Source organism: Protopterus annectens, chromosome 1.part2 (assembly GCF_019279795.1).
Source record: "Protopterus annectens isolate FY-2018-M chromosome 1.part2, PAN1.0, whole genome shotgun sequence".
In the NCBI taxonomy this organism is placed as follows: Eukaryota; Metazoa; Chordata; order Ceratodontiformes; family Protopteridae; genus Protopterus; species Protopterus annectens.
The window spans coordinates 1,066,852,791-1,066,871,930 of NC_056727.1; the positions used below are offsets into that span (position 1 = coordinate 1,066,852,791).

General features: G+C 40.7%; 1 protein-coding gene across 2 annotated transcripts in view; it reads right to left on the reverse strand.

Moving 5' to 3' along the window:
* The window catches only part of LOC122792230 (arf-GAP with SH3 domain, ANK repeat and PH domain-containing protein 3-like), a 1,314,966-nt gene that overhangs the window by 377,362 nt on the left and 918,464 nt on the right, over positions 1-19,140 (reverse strand). For both annotated transcript variants that reach the window (XM_044059977.1, XM_044059976.1), the window contains exon 10: positions 16,319-16,428. In XM_044059977.1, coding sequence (XP_043915912.1) covers positions 16,319-16,428 — 110 coding nt within the window. The remainder of the gene's footprint in view (positions 1-16,318; positions 16,429-19,140) is intronic.

Sequence of the window (19,140 nt, forward strand, 5' to 3'; positions counted from 1 at the left end):
GTTTAGATGCTTTCTGTATTTATTTGAGACTGTCCTGCATTCTGGTTTTTAAAATATTCCTGTGGTTTTGAACTCTAAAGTTATTGATTTACTGAGCATTGTCTTGTTCTGTATTTAAACCTATCTTTGTGGCTGATATTCTTGAGACATACTTAAGCTCTTAGAGTACTTGCATATGTATTTGGTGACACTGCACAGGCCACTCCTAAATAGCATTCTTCGTGGTCAGACTACCACTTGGATTAATAGTAACATTACACAGTAGGATTGGACATCCTTTGTTAAGGTCTTTAAGTAGTTGGTGGCAGTAGAAACTACCTTATAGTCTGTGCAGAAGGGGTATACCTAGTAAAACTGTGCCAGCATTTGCCAGGAGTGTGTGTGTCTGTATATAAAGCAAAACTCAAAGAGTGTGTGTGTGTGTGTGTGTGTGTGTGTGTGTGTGTGTGTGTGTGTGTGTGTGTGTGTCGGCTACTTGACCAGGGACATGAAGCACTGGTTGGACAGAGAGAGTGCTGGAGGTTTTGGCTTGGCCACTCAGCTGAGATCTCAATCCTACAGTTGTGCCATTAGAGATCTGGAGAGGGAGGGAGAAACCATCCCCAGACTGATTGTGATCTCTGTGCACTCTTAAGGGAAATTGCACTTTAGTGTGTGTACTTGTCATTCTCCCAGTGTGTACACCCCTCACTGTTGCCAGTGGTGAGGACTGAGGCTCCTTGATTTCTGGGCCAGTGCAGGGGTGTCACAGACCCATTCATCTTATCGGATTTTTTTTTCAATAGTTTATTGCAAATAATTTGGTCAGCTGCACTTCAAAGGGGCAGGAAACACTAGATGTGTCAAAGGCTTTGACAGACGCTATGTATAAATCAGGAGCCTGGAGTTAAGGCAGAGGAGAATGTGAAGTCTAGCCCACAGAATGGAAGGCATACATTTCAAAGGCACCACCCAAAGACGAGACAAGTTTAAAATTTGCAGTTTGATTAGAATACAGGCTGCATGAAATATGATTTCTGCAAGACTGGCTTCAGTGTTCTGGGTAAAATTCAGGTACATAGACATATAAGCTGCAGGTATTTCAAAGACAGACCTTACAAAGGCAGGATTAAGTATTGTATGAAGTGCATTTAACTGTAAAAGTGATGTATGCAAATAAGTGACTACAACAGAAGTTCTGTGACTTGCAAACATTTGGAGTACAATTTGCTCAGATGAAACGAGCAAGTACAGACTGCCACAGCTCGTGGCAAAAATAACATTTATGCACAACAGAAATGTGAAGAACTGCAGCGAGACTGGCTAAGCACAAACAATGTTACATAATCCAAAACAACACAGGGACTGATGCTAATAAGTGGTACTCTGCAGAAATGTGCATAACGGCTTGTATACCTCAATGACATGGGGTATATAACCAGGCAATTATTCACTGTTACTGACTAGACAGTGAATTAATGAAGACTACGTACATGTGCCAACTAAATACAGTGAGAGATGCATCATTAAATGGCATAGAAGCAGAGCTAAACAGGACACTTTAATCAAGCAAATACATACTTTATAACAGTGAATACGCAGAAACCAATGTAGTACATGACCAATACACACTATGCTTTAGACAGCACAACCAGAAAAAGATCACACAGAATAATAGGAAATTACTAGGCTAATGGCCCTATGACTCTGACAAGCCTAGAGAAGTTCATACCCTTATTTCCATGATCAGCACTTATTGCCCCTGTCCAAGAGGGACATAGGTGGAACCCTGGGGTGAGTTTACGTTCACCTGTCCAATCATCCAGATTGTGTTTGAAGAAGGCCAAAGAGGTAATCTGTCTGAAATGAAGTGGGAGTCTGTTCCAAAGGTGTGGTAACCTCTGGGAGACAAATCTTTGTCCCTTCTGCAGGTTTTATTAATGTCACATACCAGGTTACCAGGTTAAGGTCTTTAGAGCTAGTAACCTGTATACCATTTGACTTGTGGATATGCAGCATGTCCAATAAAGCAGGGTCAGAGATTGCCTTGTATGCAAGGCAGAGATCACTTCTGAGTACTCTGTATGAAACAGAATAAAGTGACAGTGATTTTAGACAATCCTAGTAAGACAGATGCTGAAGACCTTGAATTTTCCTTGTGAGGAACCTTTATGGTTTCTCCAATTGTTGCAGGTGCTTGAAAATGTACATACCAAAAGTGGCACTGTACTCAATTATTGGCCTGACGAACAATCATCACTTGCACTGGTTAGTATAACACTCCACACAGTGGCAGAGAATATACACAAAGTGAAGGGCACAGGACACAAAACTAAGCAGGACAGAATACACTACACTGTTGCTGTGGGAAGTAAGCCCTGGATGTACCCCGAGGTTTACTATGGGAAACTCCATGTGGCTTTCATAGATTGGTCTATGGGGTGCTCTAATGTGAAACATAAAAAAACAGACTCACCTCAGTGGCTGGGAAGTCTTCCAACTGAAGACCCTCCACTCTCTCTATGAAATATGACAAATGCTACAGCTTCACACTGAAAGATGACTAAGGCTAGGAATGGGATGTGGCTCTGTAGCTGAGGATGCAGATTTACAAAGCAAGTCACTCCATCTGATCACAGGGTTCACTGCCAAACATATAGCCAATCTGTCATTGCTTCACAAATTATTTACTTAAAGTATATATTCATTTATTTTGATTACAATGCCCCCTTTGGCACACATCTGTCCAGACACATGCAACAAATGGAACATCCACAGAGATACCTTACTAAAAGTTTATAAGGCTAAACAATGCATTGTACATGGAATGACTCAAATCCCTGTCACTACACTCGGTATCCTACAGACTCTAAGGGGTGACTTCTATCTGGCATACAAGCCATCCTCAGACCCAGTATTGATGGATTTACTGCATATCAGTAAGTCAAATGGCATCAGAAATACTCAGTCGACGGATCTAAACCTATTTCGCAATATCAACATAACAGTTTGGAGGGGCAGGTTTATCTAACAGAAGATACCACTGCTCTAGAATAGAGTCCACATTCATGTAAAACAAAACTCATCCCTACTGAAACACAACTTGGATCTATGGATGGAAAACAGAAAATTTACCCCAGGACAGCCCCCTGTAGTACTAATGGACAGAGGCAGCTCTCAAGTGTTTTACCCCATGCATAAATCATCTCAAATCATCTATGGCACTGATCCTAGTTATTCTCACTAGAGATAATATATAATTATTGACCATGGGATGTATAAGGCCAATCTAACACCAAATGGGATGGATGAATTCAATCACCTAAAGGGAAACTGGCTAGGCCTAAAATGGCCTACAAGGGCAGCTAGCTTAGTGTTTTCCTATGAACCCATTTGCAGATGCATGTGCCACATTTGTTTATAATCCTAATGGTGATATTTATCCCAGGGATGACTTGCAGATCTGCTGATGTGCTTCATCACACTGACAATGCATCTAACAGATGTACGCACAAAAAGAAACCCTATGAAGTGCACACTCTTATGATGACATTTTTGCCCTTTGTGCACTGCAAGCACAATGGCAGTCAGTTCACAAATGGCACACAGAGCAACACACTGGGCCTGGACAGTGTCGCTATTAACTATCTGCTCATTTGCCTTTGTACTTCTGTTGATATTCTGTGCAGCCAGACAAGGACAGCAACCTAACATTATTGCTGAGTGAGAGGTATTTTCACATCTGATTCAGCACCAATAGTATTGCTGCCCCACAGCAGGAGGTTCTCTGGCTGGGGTGCCTTCTGTGTAGAGTCTGCATTGTCCTCTCTGTGTTTGCATGGGTTTCCTTCAGGTGCTCTGGTTTCTTCCCACATTACAAAGACATGAAGTAGGTAGATTGGACACTCAAAATTGGCCAAAGGTGTGACTGTGTATGTCTGGTACTGAACAGCCACGGTAGGGCTAGCGATCTGTTGGTGTGAATAATGCCACTAGATGAACATCACTTTTAAAGCAACACCCTGACCCCATGTGCAAAAATGGGAAAAGTGGTTGTGGATGGATGGATTTAACCCCACACATTCCTTTAATGGGGAATCATGGTGCTGCAATGCAACCATTGAAAGCTTGTCATCAGAGGACCCTAGGTTCACAAGCATCTGGTACATCTCACACTGCTGTGGTTAAGGCAGCATTATCAGACACTTGGGTAATTTCCATATGCACGTTATGTCACAAGTTCTGTACACTGGAATGCCCATTAGCATTCCCAACAACAGTGTTACCTGTGAAAGTACAGAAGAATTAACAGTAGCTGATAAAGTGCAACACAAAGTGAAGATGTGATAAAATTACCTGTAGTGCAGGGTGCAAAATAATTTGGCCTATACAGTTATATACGTATACTTGGGCCAGGAGCATATCCACGCAGTACACGCAAAGAGCCTGCAGAGGAAAAACTGGGGACAAGACACATGGAAAGAAATTGTCCTTAGATGTTCTGAATACATATTTGTGAAAATGTATGTGTCATAGTCAAAATGCTGACAATCCTGGGATACCTGGACCCCCCCTCCCCCATTAACATCAAAGCCATCAGAGATGATACTGGACATCAAAGGACAGGGAGATGAGAAAGGCCTTTTCCTTTGTCAATTGTCTAGAAGGTCCACCAACCTATGGTATTTCTTACTGGATTGATGTCCTGAGCCTTTGTGCAATTATGGTCAGTCATGCCAGTGACTCTGCACCAGCACTCCAGCAAACTCTCACCACTAAACACTAGCTTAGTGGTATGCCCTCTTCCCAGGAGGGACCATGTCTAGTTCACTGAGACCATTTTCCTCAGATGTCTGAAGAGGGCAATATCTGAAGCAGCAAAGTTTTTTCCCTTCTGGTACTATCTACTACCTAACATCACTCAATCTAGAAAACACAAGAAGCACCCAAGACACACAGGTCACAACAAACTATGACAGAGAAGTACAAATGGATGCAGCCAATTTACACCCTTCTGTTACAGCAATATCCAAACCTTACAGTTTACCTTCTCCGCACATTCGAAAATGCAGCTGTACTTAACATGATATATCCAGCAAACTTAAATGGGAAAAACATATGATACTGCCCTATAGCCTGTCACAGCAACAGTATATCAACGTATATATCAATGTAAAGGAATTTATACTGTGCATTTTTAAAGTATGCCAATGACAAAATAAGAATGACACATCACAGTTAATAGTGCATTAACAGAAAACTGACTTCAGTCACCTGCAAGGTGAAACCATATATAAAATAATGCAGACGTTTCCTCAGTTAATCTTTGAATGAATGCATGTACAGTAATGAGACATGGATGCTGTCCAAATGTTTCATACACTTTTACACTACGCTGTCCACATGCAGTTATTACGTAATTAGTTATTATAGTTACTCTGACGGAGGACCGCACAGTTGTGTGATGAGGAAGGGAGTGGGGAAGAATTTCTAGTAATATAACAATTGAGAATGGAGTCCCTTCTGGAGCATAAAGGATGTGTTATTTAATACCAATTGGAACTGCGGCTACATGTTAGGGGGCAAATATAATGATATTACAGTAACCAACAGGTGCATGACTTTTTTTTTATTTTTTATGCTTAATTTTGTTAACTTCTGTGACTGCCACGTTGGTATTTTTTAATCAGTGAAGTATTTGGCATCTGTCAATCTTTCTAAGACTGTATGTATCTGTGTACTGCAGAAGAATGTACATAAGGTATGCTGATGATGTTATAAGTGTATTTGTCCTTGATAACATGTTTTACTCCCCACAGGTTTGGTACATCCCTCTGCTCACTCTTCAGTCAGTCACATCCTTTAGATGACACATTTTCCATCTGTGGTCTGGACCCTCACAACTAACTCATGTGTTTGTCAGCAGTCAGTGTGTAACCTTGCACATGTAGCGCATGGGACAACAGCACAGTCTGCAGTTCACTCCTTTCAAGGCAGGATTATCTCTGTGCCTAATGATATCCAGCCATTCACAGCATGTTATTCAAGACTCAGTTACATTGTGAGGTGGTTGACTATAGTTATTTTATGGTGTTTTTGTATGCTGTGATGCATGTTTTTCTAAATTTTTTAATATCTACGTTTTCATGCCACATCCTCTGTATAGATGCTGCATGATGACAACCTGTGTATCAGCAAGCATTTAAATACTCATTCACAACATCTGCCGTCATACATGGACAACTTCTGCCCGCTACATAGTCGCTTGGATTGGGTTTTGCTCCATACCTTTGTATTCTTAGCCTGAGTGTACTGCTAGGTTTTGGTTGTTGTTTGTCATCTGTGAAACGCTGCCTCCTTGCTATATTCTAAAAACTGTTCCAGCAAATCAAATGTTTGACTCCTTATTGCACAAGGGTGTACAGCACGGCACGTCTCAGAATCCCACCCTCTCAGATGAGCCATTCTCTCGCAAAACAATTACAAGACCTACTCAAAACAATAAAAGTCAGTAAATGGAAACAAAGACGAAAATAATGAAACAAGCTACTGTAGGCAGTTATTAAATTGCCTCAGCACAAGAAGCTGTTAGTAATTGGTTGTTTGGGACCATTTCTAGCTCTTTTGTAGTTCACTGCTTAAAATCCGCCTCTGGGCATTTTTTTCTGGCTATACTGCTCAGACAAGCTCCATGTGGGTTTACAGAGTGGTTCTAGCAGCAAGGAACTCGAAAAAGCGACTACCTTCTGGATTTAAGTATCTTTGCTTTTTTTTTCACTGAAAATAGCTTCTGCTGCTTACTTTGAACTAGCCCGAACTGTTTTTTTTACTGATTACTGCATTTATTTTAAAATCTGCACTTAAAGTTACATTTAGTCGAAAGTTTGCTTGTTTGTTTGTTTAATTGAACTGTGGAGGCTGCCCACTAAAGTGTGCTAGCCTGTGTAACTATTTTATCACTGTCTCTGCATTTTCTGTGTATTTCTGCAAAAAAACAAAAAAATAATCCTTGTTTTCCGCCTTCCTCGACTAGTTTAGACCAGTTCACAGGCATTGCTGTATTCTGGGCTGTGGTGTAGTTCCTGTGTTGTCCATTACCCTACTTGGATAGAAGGAAGTTTCTTTGCTCACCAGTGGGAGAGGGAGCCTTGAGCAGCCTACCTGTCCTTGGGGGAAGTGACCTCAGCAGAAGAAGCTGTAGTAATTGGTTGTTTGGGACCATTTCCAGCTCTTTTGTAGTTCACTGTTTAAAATCCGCCTCTTTTTTTCTGGCTATACTGCTCAGACAAGCTCCATGTGGGTTTACAGAGTGGTCCTAGCAGCATGGTACTTCAAAAAGCGACTACCTTCTGGATTTAAGTATCTTTGCTTTTTTTTCACTGAAAATAGCTTCTGCTGCTTACTTTGAACTAGCCTGAACTGTTTTTACTGATTACTGCATTTATTTTAAAATCTGCACTTAAAGTTACATTTAGTGAATTTAGTGAAAGTTTGCTTGTTTGTTTGTTTAATTGAACTGTGGAGGCTGCCCACTAAAGTGTGCTAGCCTGTGTAACTAATTTATCACTGTCTCTGCATTTTCTGTGTATTTCTGCAAAAACAAAAACAAAAATAATCCTTGTTTTCCCGCCTTTCTCGACTAGTTTAGACCAGTATACAGGCATTGCTGTATTCTGGACTGTGGTGTAGTTCCTGTGTTGTCCATTACCTTACTTGGATAGAAGGAAGTTTCTTTGCTCACCAGTGGGAGTGGGGAGCCTTGAGCAGCCTACCTGTCCTTGAAGGAAGTGACCTCAGCACAAGAAGCTGTTAGTAATTGGTTATCGGGACCATTCCTAGCTCTGTTGTAGTTCACTGCTTAAAATCCGCGTTTGCACAGCTTTGCGCGGTTGTGCGCATAGCGCAGCACCAGTTAAACAAGGTTAAACTTGGTAAAACAAGGTTAAACTTTTTCTGGCTCCGCCAAGTCTGCTCTTCAATTTTTCCCTTAGAACTGTTCTACTTGCAATCTAAACAGCCTATACTCTATCTGAAAAGCTCAGCACTTGCTCCTAAAGCATTTTGTATACAGGTAAAGCACTCTTAAACAAACGAAAGTACTTCATTCACCTAAATTCTGTTGAGTACCCATTTCCCTATAGGTCCTATCTGACTCAGTTACACAGCAATCTTTTTCACTATTTCTAGCATGTCGAAGGGTCAGTTGCTGGCGTCCTCTCCTGTTCAGCTGGTGAATCTGGGAATCTTGAGGCAATGTTACAATTGCCTCATGTACACAGACAACCCTCTCCTCCTCCCAACAAATACAAATATATGCGAGAGATGCAACTATATAGCCAAACTGGAGGCTGAGCTCTCTCAATTCAGTACTGGCAAGACCAGTCAGGAGGAGAATGTAACCACGCACACCACAAACCCAGTCTCACATAGAACTATCAGAACTGCAAACCAAACACATAAACACACAAAAACATACTCGGAGGCGCTGATTAAAAATCTACCAAAACAACAGAGGCCTCCAAAGCAGACACCCAAGCAACCACCACCTCAAGACATAGCACATGCAACACATAGTTCACAAAGTCAGTGTGCTAAACAGTCACAGCCCTTAAGGCCAAACAACATGCCAGACACTCTTGTAATAGGTGACTCCATAGTCAGGCACACTGACGTCCCGCTCACCAGACTGAACAAGGAGAGGGTCACAGTAAGCTGCCTGTCGGGAGCTAGAATCCGCCACATAACACAAGCACTCAGGTCACTCCACAGCAAGTACAAATATGACTCAGTCATTGTACATGCCGGTGTGAACGACCTGAGACTTACCTCCCTGGACTACATGAAAAGAGACATAGAGGGTTCTCTGATTATGGCCGGTATGACCCTGACCCTGAGCAGCATCTTACCCTCACCAAGAATGATGCCACAGTACAAAGACAAAATGATCAGTTTTAACAATTGGCTTAATTACTGGTGTCATTCTAAGGGGATCCAGTGTCTGTCTGCTTGGGATGACATGCTTGACAAGCCACGCTGCTTCGCAAGGGATGGCTTGCACCTGTCACCCCTGGGCTTCCAGATATTGGCCAAGGCTCTTGCCAACCCCATAGTGCCTTTTTTAGGCAAGGCTCAAATGACAAACCTACCTCCCTAGAAAACACAAGTGGAAAAAACTAAGGGTAATGCTGCTCAATGCCAGAAGTCTAAACCTCAAGATGCACGCCCTCGAAGCCCTCCTCAGTATGGAGAACATCGATGTTTGCGCAGTGACTGAAACCTGGTTCAAGGCTCCTGAGAGCACCCCAGCACTATCAGGTTTTACCTCATATCATGCTTTCCGGCCCCAAAACTTGGACCGAACCACAAAAGGAGGGGGAGTATCCATTTTCATCAAAGATACCCACACCTCCAGGTTAGTGGAAACGCACGAAGCATCGGAGACTATCCAGGTGCAACTAACCATAGGCAAAACTGCCTTACAGTTTGTAGCATACTACAGATCACCCTCTCAAACGCAGGAACCCCACAGAGCCTTCCTGAAGACACTGGAGAGTATGAATGTCTCTCCAAATACCATCATGTTGGGAGACTTCAACTACCCAAACATAGACTGGGAACATTACTCAAGCCCCAACACCCTAGCCCAAAGGTTCCTAGAATTCATAAACTCAAATGCAATGGAACAACTAGTCACCATTCCCACAAGAGGAGACAATATACTAGACCTGATCATCACAAACATGGGGACAAAATGCTCCACACCGGAAGTACATCCCTCTTTGGTAAGATCAGACCATAAATTAATCTCACTGGAAATCCACATACCGCCCCCACCCCCTGCACAAAAGACCACAGTGAAGAACTTCTCAAAAGCAAACTTCACACTTCTTAAGACTGAAGTGGTATCTTTCAAGGCCCCTGGGCCAGTGGAAACCACAACCCACACTGCTGAATCCTTTGCAAATGCCTTCTATGGGCACCTTCAAGAATGCATGGATCATGCAATCCCAAATAAAACCAAGACCCATTCCCCCAAAGGCAGGCGCCCGGTCTGGTGGACCCCAGCCATAAACAAACTTTACAACAGGAGGAGGAAGCTACTACATGACAGAGCAAAATCCCTAAAAGGGAAGGCATCTCTGATCAGTACTAGCAAAAAACTACGATCACTCATAAAATCATCCAAGGCCAACTTTGAGAGAAAAATCGCAAAAGACACAAAAGACAATCACAAGGCCTTCTTTAGCTATGTTAGAAACCTGGGTGGAAACTCCCAGATATGCTCAGAGTTAGTCCAAAATGACACAAAATACACTGAACCCACTGACACTGCCAACATTCTGGCAGACAGGTTCAGTGCAAATTTCTCCTCCCCCTCCCCTCCCAAAAGGAGAAATAACTATCCCAGCAGAGTGTAGCCTCCCTAACATCTCAGATGCCCAGGTGAGAGCCGCCCTCTAAAGCTAAAAACACAGCATCAATGGGACAGGATGGTGTCTGTGTGCTACATGAACTCCAAGAGGAACTAAACCCACACATAAGGCTGCTGTTTAATCTTAGCCTTACTACAGGATACATACCCAAAGAGTGGCGTACGGTAACAGTGGTCCCACTTCACAAAGGCGGTGCTTCTACGGACCCTGGAAATTACCGCCCCATAAGCTTGACGAGCCTGGTCTGCAAAGCTATGGAGAGGATCATTATGGAACTCATAAACAAAGACACTGGGGACCTACAGACATTGGATCCTACCCAATTTGGCTTTGTCAAGGGCAGATCCTGCCTTTTAAACTTGGTCGACTTTTTTGAAACAGTCACTAAGGCCATTGATGAGGGTAAGGCAGTTCACACAGCCTACCTTGACCTTGCAAAAGCCTTTGACACAATACCCCACTCGGGCATCATAGACGAACTCACCAGCTTAAATGTAAACCCATATGTCACAAGATGGGTTGCAAACTGGCTCAAGGACAGAACCCACAGGGTCAGAGTTGCTGGAGCTATGTCAGACTCTAAGCGAGTCACAAGCGGTGTCCCACAGGGCTCAGTCCTGGGACCCCTCTTGTTCGGCATTTATTTTTCCGAGGTACAGGCAAATATAGGAGGATTGTGGCTGACAAAGTTCGCAGATGACTGCAAACTGGGCCATAATTGATACTCCAGCGGACACAAACATCCTTCAGAGAGGCCTCATAGAAACGGATAATTGGTGCCAGAGCCATGGCCTTAAGCTGAACGCCATAAAATGTATAGTCATACCCTTTGGGAAAAACAAGGTACCGACAAATTACCACATAGGCGGTAATCCATTAAGTACGGAAGAGGTAATTAGGGACCTAGGGACCCAGGTTGACAGTAACCTCTCATTTGACACTCACATTGCCAAAGTGGTTAGGAAGACCTTCTATATTGCCCACCTTATCATGAAGGGTTTCACATCTAGATCAAGAGAGGTCATTGTGCCCTGTACTCCTCTCTTATCAGGCCAATGATTGAGTACAATGCCCCATTTGGGATGTATCTCACCCGACACCTGCAGCAGTTGGAAAGACCCCAAAAGTTCCTCACCAAGAGGATAAAGGATCTTAAACATATGTCATATGCTGCCCGACTGAAAAAACTCCAGCTCTATTCAGTCGCATACCGCCTACTCAGAGGTGATCTGTGCCTGACGTACAAGGCCATGTCCAATCCTGAATTAATGGACATGCTCCACCTCAGAAAATCCAAATCCATCAGAACCACGAGAACAAGTGACTTAAACCTCAACACAGAAATAAATAGAACGTGCTGGAGGGACAGATTCATAACCCAGAGGCTCCCTACACTCTGGAATAGAATCCCAGTCCATGTTAGGCAGAGCCCCTCACTGACTCTATTCAAGAGAAATCTTGACGAGTGGATGGGAGATCGTAGGTTTACCCCGGGGGTCATCTCTGTGTCACTACTAGACAGAGGCATAGTAAACTAAACCCTAAAAGGGCGTAGTATCCTCATCCTAAGGGGTGGTGTAAGCCACATACACTATGGCTAGGCTTATAAATGCCCTAGGGCAGATAGCCTAGTACGAACCTATGAACCTATGAACCTATAATATCGAGACGAAAAAGTCTCAAACATTAGAACTCAGAACTCCAAAACACTGACTTTCAAAACATCAAAAAACAAAAGACAAACACAACCTTCCTCTCTCCACCATGAAAAACCACACCAACAAACAAACCAACAACAACCTATTAATCAACGTTAAAGCAGGCCTGTGCACACACCCCCAGTAATTATATACATTAACTCAGAGGTCACACTACTATGAAAAAAACTGCAAATCTACCGTTACATGCCCTACACTTCCACTGCACACTTTCAAAATCATACCTGCGAGAAACACACACACCACCTCTATAAAAAATCACTACTTGCAAAACTAGCACACATATATCATCACCTACCTACTCCAATCTATTCATCAAACTTCCCAACAACTTAAAATACAAAAACATTTCTCTTCCAAAGCCATACACACTGAACATCTACCTTAAACTTCCGTACATAACCACACATCAGCCACCATATCTACATCCCACAAACCACTACACCTTAAAGGAACAACATACAATTCACAGCAACACTGCACCAAAACTACTACAGGTTCAGCATTCTCAGATTTGTTATTCTGAACTTTCGATAAACAGCATTCGCAACATTTTTGTCAGCATTCTCAGATTTGTTATTCTGAACTTTCGATAAACAGCATTCGCAACATTTTTGTCTCGACATAGTAAAATTTGTGATTATGGTCTTTCGAGATTAGAAAGTAGATCCATATACACACACATACATACACATATATATTTATATACACACAACGCATGGAGCAAGCAAAAGAGGTGCACATCTGTAGTATAAAATCCTACAATAAAAAAGACAGAACCATAAATCACTATAGTGCAAATAACACCATTTGTTAGAATGGCCACCAACACAAAATGCAAACTAGGTTTAACTGAAAAAAAGGATCTTCAGTGTATAATGTGAACCTATCAATTCACTGTACTTAAAGACAAAAGGGTGGAAATTTAAATACCAAAAAACATCTAATCATACTGATCAAAACACATAGGAAGTCAATTGAACACTAACTAGTATAAAAATGCATTACATTTACAAAGTGAAAAATCATACTAAACTGATGACAGTCATATAGTGTACAGTATATTTAACAAAAATTACTCTTATTAATAAGAGTGATGTCTGGCTATATCCCACCGGACTACCAACAATCAATGTGACATCCCTCACTATCCTGGGTCAGTAACTTAGCAGTTTCAAACCTCACTACTCACTCCAATATGAGACTGTCACTTAAACAGGAGTAATACTTCACAACTTCACCCTAAAAGCACAAGCAGAACATGATCTATTTTCCTGGGACTGGACTATATTCCTCTGTCCACCCCAAATGTAACTCCTTATTACACACTTCAGAGAAATGTGTCCCATTTTAAGACCTCTCATACAGACACACTCAAAGTAAATTTAAATCTCACACATCCAAACACTTCTGGGAAAGCCTGACACAGATTTCCAGCTGTGTCTTTTCCCCAAAATAATAAGGCAATACTGCCACCCATCAGAGTGTCTTCATGACCTTCTAAAGGGGTGTCCAATTATGAAAATTAAATATCAAAATAAATGATACCTATGACCATAAGCGACCAGTCCTATTGACCTGGGGAGCATCAAACAGGTAGATGCACTCTCTAATCTCTAAAGAAAAACACTGATTTCCAGTCACAATGTAAAGTAATGAAAAACATTTAATAATAAGTAAAATGATTACAAGAATGTAAATCAATAGCTTTCAATTAACACCGGAACTCAATCACCAGAAATGTAAAATTAAACTGCAGGATAAGAGTCCATTATTCTAGACAAATTCTAGCTTAATAATTAAGCTTTCCTAATCTAACTAAAGAACACTGCCCCTGATCTAATCTAACACATAACAGCAAGGCCAAGGTTGGCTTACGGTTTTTGGTGAGTTCTCTTTTATGGGTAGCCATTGACTACAACTCTTCACTAACAGCTGCTCTTCACAAAACTGCTCAGCACTTAATTGCAGTCTCAACTGTCTTCTTCAGTCTCAACTGTCTTATTTTAAAAATAAAAGTCAGCTGTTTGAAAAAGATCTTTTCCTGTCAATCAACTCTTCAAATGATCACCTAGCAACCAGGAACATTCTAATGACATCATCTACTGTTCAGCTGATTCTCCACATTACTTTAGAGTGTCCATCACAAACGTGTAATTATAAATGTATCAAAATACTGACAGGTTCTTCAAACATTCAGTTTAAACAGGGAAATACTCAATATTTAAAGCTTATTTACATTTTCACAATTAGGCATGCTGGCATATGATACAAGTTAATCTGAGAATATGCACAAATCTCCTGCCAGTCATGCTAATACAGATGACAGTTTTCAGTTTCTTCACAGTAAACATCAAACATTAGACCAAGTTAATATATATATATATATATATATATATATATATATATATATATAAAAACTGTGTAAATTATGCCACCCTGTGGCCAAAAGCAATTACAACACTCAACGTTAATGTTACACAATTTCACTAAGTCCTGGAGGGTATAAGGCTCCTAAATTAATAATCCATATTTTTTGCCCAATTACCTAAATTAATAATCCATATTTTTACCCAATTATTTTTTATTTATCAAACTTGTATGGACTGGCAAGAAAGGTAAATTCAGTCTCCTGATGCTGATTTCTGTTCTGTACCATTTTGCTAAGATGGACAATAGACTTTGTTCTAGCAGATATGGCAGAGTCAAATGAAAGAGCTTCTGATGATCATCCTACGTTTTTGCACGTCTTAGATGCATCATCTACCTATTATGCCTCTTCAAATACTGATACTGGTATGGACAGCAGAAGCAACTATTTTTTCCTTACAACCCAAGAGACCTACTAATGACAGGGGGGACACACAAACATGGCATTATGTCGAAGACCACTAGATGCTAAGATTCCCTTAATAATAATACTCTGTTTCAGCAGGCCATATCACTCAGAACATCTAAGTGCATAATTTCAGTTTGCATATATAATTAGATTTATTTATTTTTTTCATGTGACACTGATTAAATGTATTACAAAGATGGAGACAGAATGAATTACGAAGTTTGCAATGAAAAAGATATCTAGTACCAAAACCAGTCTGCTTTTCTGTTACTGTACAAACTGTCCCATTGCCTTTTTTGCACATAATTATTTCTACAAAATACATGTCCCTTGGTATTGCTTTCAACAATTAAGAATTTGGGCTTATTATTCAAATATAGTGTTGTCATTTCTTGCAAATGTATTATAGCTGTGTACATGAAGTGTATTTTTTCATGCACAACCTGAAGTCGATATTTTTTCACTCTACTCACCAGTTGTCATGTCTTGCCAGTTTTCATATACTTGACACCTATTGTCGGACAGAACTGCCTGAAATCTGGACAGGGCAATCTTACCTTTGGCAAGATAAAAGTGTTACTGTACTCAAAACCAGTATCAGACTTTTAACTGACTACAGATAATGTAAATTACCACAGCAGCTTCAAAATGCAAGTACATCCCTTTATGACACTTATAGACTCACTGAAAGTGACAGTTCCTTGACAACCAGTGAAAAAGAAACAACTGTGTGTGTAACCTGTGGCCAATAAGCATTTGGTAAGCACTTTCACTAATGCCACACCATAATCCAATAAGATTTAGTGAAAAGCCTGAAGACTGAATATAAACACTGCAGTAAACCTGTCCAGTCCTGCAATGTGAAACCAATAATGAAGCTGAAGAATAAGTCAATGAAAGGGAATGAGCTGTAGCTACAAAAGAAACATGAGTTATCTACTGAAACGTTACACATTAAGGGTGCTGCCAACAGGGATAGAGGTCATGGGGAGACTGTCTACAAAGTATGTGAATGAGCTGTAGCTACAAAGGATATGGTGGTTAGCCACTAAATTGTTACACATTAAGGGTGCTTCCAACAGAGACAGAGATCATGGGGAGACCGGTACAACTTTCCAGTCTGCTATTCTCACCAATTTCTTTACATGAGGCACAATGCTTAATAAAATATATGGCAGAGTTAATGATGCCCCTTTCATGCCAGGATAAAATATAAGTGGCTCTAGACTCAGTAGCATGAACTGAAGTGGAAGAAAATAAAGACACACTTATGGGGACATGTTTGTTAATGATTTTGTTTACTAACTCAGGAATCCTGAGTAATGAAACTCTTCTCTAATTTAACTTACCCATCACTCTTCTTGAACAGAAAACCAGACTTTTCCGTCCCATACTGCTTGTTCCCTTGGGGCTGGTGAATGCTGTAGCCATTGCCAGAGTTCTTCCTACTCAGATTTTCCTAGATTCAAAAAATTATAATTAAGAAATGCTTAAGTTTCACTTATGAGTTTTCATAGTAAATAAGAAATGGGCTTTTCACTACAGTTAAAAATATCCTTAAGTACTAGTATTCATTTTCAAAAATTCAAAATTATGCAAACAAACTGCAATAAACAATTTAATCGCATTTCAGTAAGAAAAAAGCAACAAAATTAAAATACACCAGGATGCTTGTTCTAAGTCTGTTATGTTGATATGTGGAAACAACAACTGCAATGGAATCTTAGGGGTATAAGATGCATTACTTACAACATGCCTTTGCCTTTCTGTTATAAACAATTCTGACTTTATGAAGCTGCAGCTGTCAACACTTATGTATAGCATCATACATCCAGCTTTATACCTGGCAAGGTTTTTGGATAGTGGAGGAAGGCTGAGTGTAGTCTGAACGTAAGACAGTTGCTGAAATGATCATAACTTTTCAGCTATGTGCCTATAAACGGGCATAAACTGAAAAGTGTTCAGTTTTTCAATAAAGGGTCACTGCGTGTTTTTCAGGAAAAAAAAAATGGAAGGACTGGAAGAGTTACAGACCCATGAAGTGTGATTGATAAGATGGAATTTAGGGCTGCTGCCATGCATGCTTAAGGATACAACCCTTGTAATGAAAACCCTAGTTTTGCTACTAAGCACTGGACTTCGTCAAATGATCAGTACAGACTTGGAAGCTCAGGTGCCACTTCCACAAGGTGTCTGACTAGGGGGGTCTATCACCACAGTTTAGCAGGTATACCTTGCAGAAACTGAAAGAAGGTGGAAATGACGGGGCTCAAAAAAGTAAGATACAAACACTGGATCTCATAATCATTATGAGCCAAATTATTAAATCTCCATGAGTACAATCCAGGCTGCCCCCCCTCTAGGAGGGAGGGTTTTTTGTCCATGACGAGGTTGTGCCATAATTGCAAGACAGATAGCCAGTAAAACTATGGTATCTGAGGAGGGGCGGAGCTAGCTACTGCTGAATGCAGTGAGGCAAATAACATCTCCAGTTGCTCCCAGTTGGGGATACAAAGAAATCCTCCCTGGTGTGCAGGGCCAGCGTACATGATGCTATAAGGCAGCTCCACTCCACTTACTCTGCTCAACCAGCCATTGGTGCAGTTCTAGCCTTAGGGAAAAGTAGGATGCTAAGGAAAAATGATGCAGATGTACATGGGAGTGGAAAAAGATGCACAATTCATTTTATTCCAAAATATTTATTAAATATTTTAATTTACTCCACTATACACTAGAAGCAAAACTGTTCTCAAAATGTGAGACAAAACAGTATTACAAACTAAAACTGTTGCACCCTACCTGCTTTGCATTTAAAAGTGCACCCCTTTCTCATATAACGAATGTATACATAATTTTCATCTGTTGACTCCTAAAGCTGCAACAAAGGTTGGGTTTAAAGGAGTACCCCTTAATCTAAGTCAGTTCTGTACAGATATATGTGGCACACATTACTTTAGATAGTCTGGTCTCAGTAAGCTGCAATGTTTGAAAGCTATTTTCAGAAAAAATATATATTTGCTTGAGTTTAGTGAGGAAATTGGACTACACCTTTGTCTCCTAAGAATGTGATTTAATGTGATCCCTGAGCTTCAGGATTGAAGCCAACATGAAATGGAACCACTCTATAGGAGAACAGCTTTGTCACACTTACCCAACCACCATTCTTCCTGTATATTTTGAAGAGGCCTAATAATAAGCAAAGTTCTGTCTCACCCGCATCTACAGAATCCACTGTACCTAGCTAACCACTAGCTTTATATAACATATTGTCATGAGAAGTACAAAAATGCAAGTCCGCAGCAGTGCACTGGGCTCAAAGCTGAATGTACCAAAGACATTGAATTACGAATGTGTAAATAAAAAAATGACAGTTAAAATATCTGGAAAATCGATCATGTTTATAATAAAGATACTAGAAAGCAATTTTAAAATTTGGTAAGACCTCTGGAAATCAAACAGCCACATAAGCAGAAGATTACCAAGACCTGGCACAGCCAGCATCCTAACAGGTAAGGTAAGACAAACAGTCAAAAAACTTGGCTGATACACAACAGTCACCTACTGAATTACTTGTAAAGAGACAGAAAAGCAGAACAGTCAGTTCTAAAAGCAAACCAATATAGCAACTGTGGTAGTTTTCCCCTTAAATCATGATATCTGTCACTAAAAATGATGGAAATATAAAAAAAAAAATGTTATCTGTCTATGCAGTGTTTCGAGAGTTTGAGAACAAATGTGAGCTGTTTTACTGCACACTACACATTTCACAGACTACCATTCAGACTGCTACAGCATTTGCTTGAGTTGCAAAATGAAACACCGTGCAGAAGGTAGTTTTGTAAAAAATGGGGAAAAGGGGTCGTGGATGGATGACAGAAGTAGCCCAAACAAACAAACAACACCCAGTTTTTACTGGCTGCAAAGTGTGGTAGAGGTTTAGACTTAGCACAAGGTATGGAAGGCAAATGAAAAGCATCCACTTTCCAAAATGCTCTTGAATGGTCAGGAATGTACTTCAACCAAGTAAATGTCTGCTGATTTACATATAACCATGACTAGGCAGTAAAACTAAACTGATCAATGGAACATACAACAAACAAGATATAGATTGTCCTGTATTTCAGACCCTCAACCTCCACATATACACTGCGACATACTGAGAAAATCATTT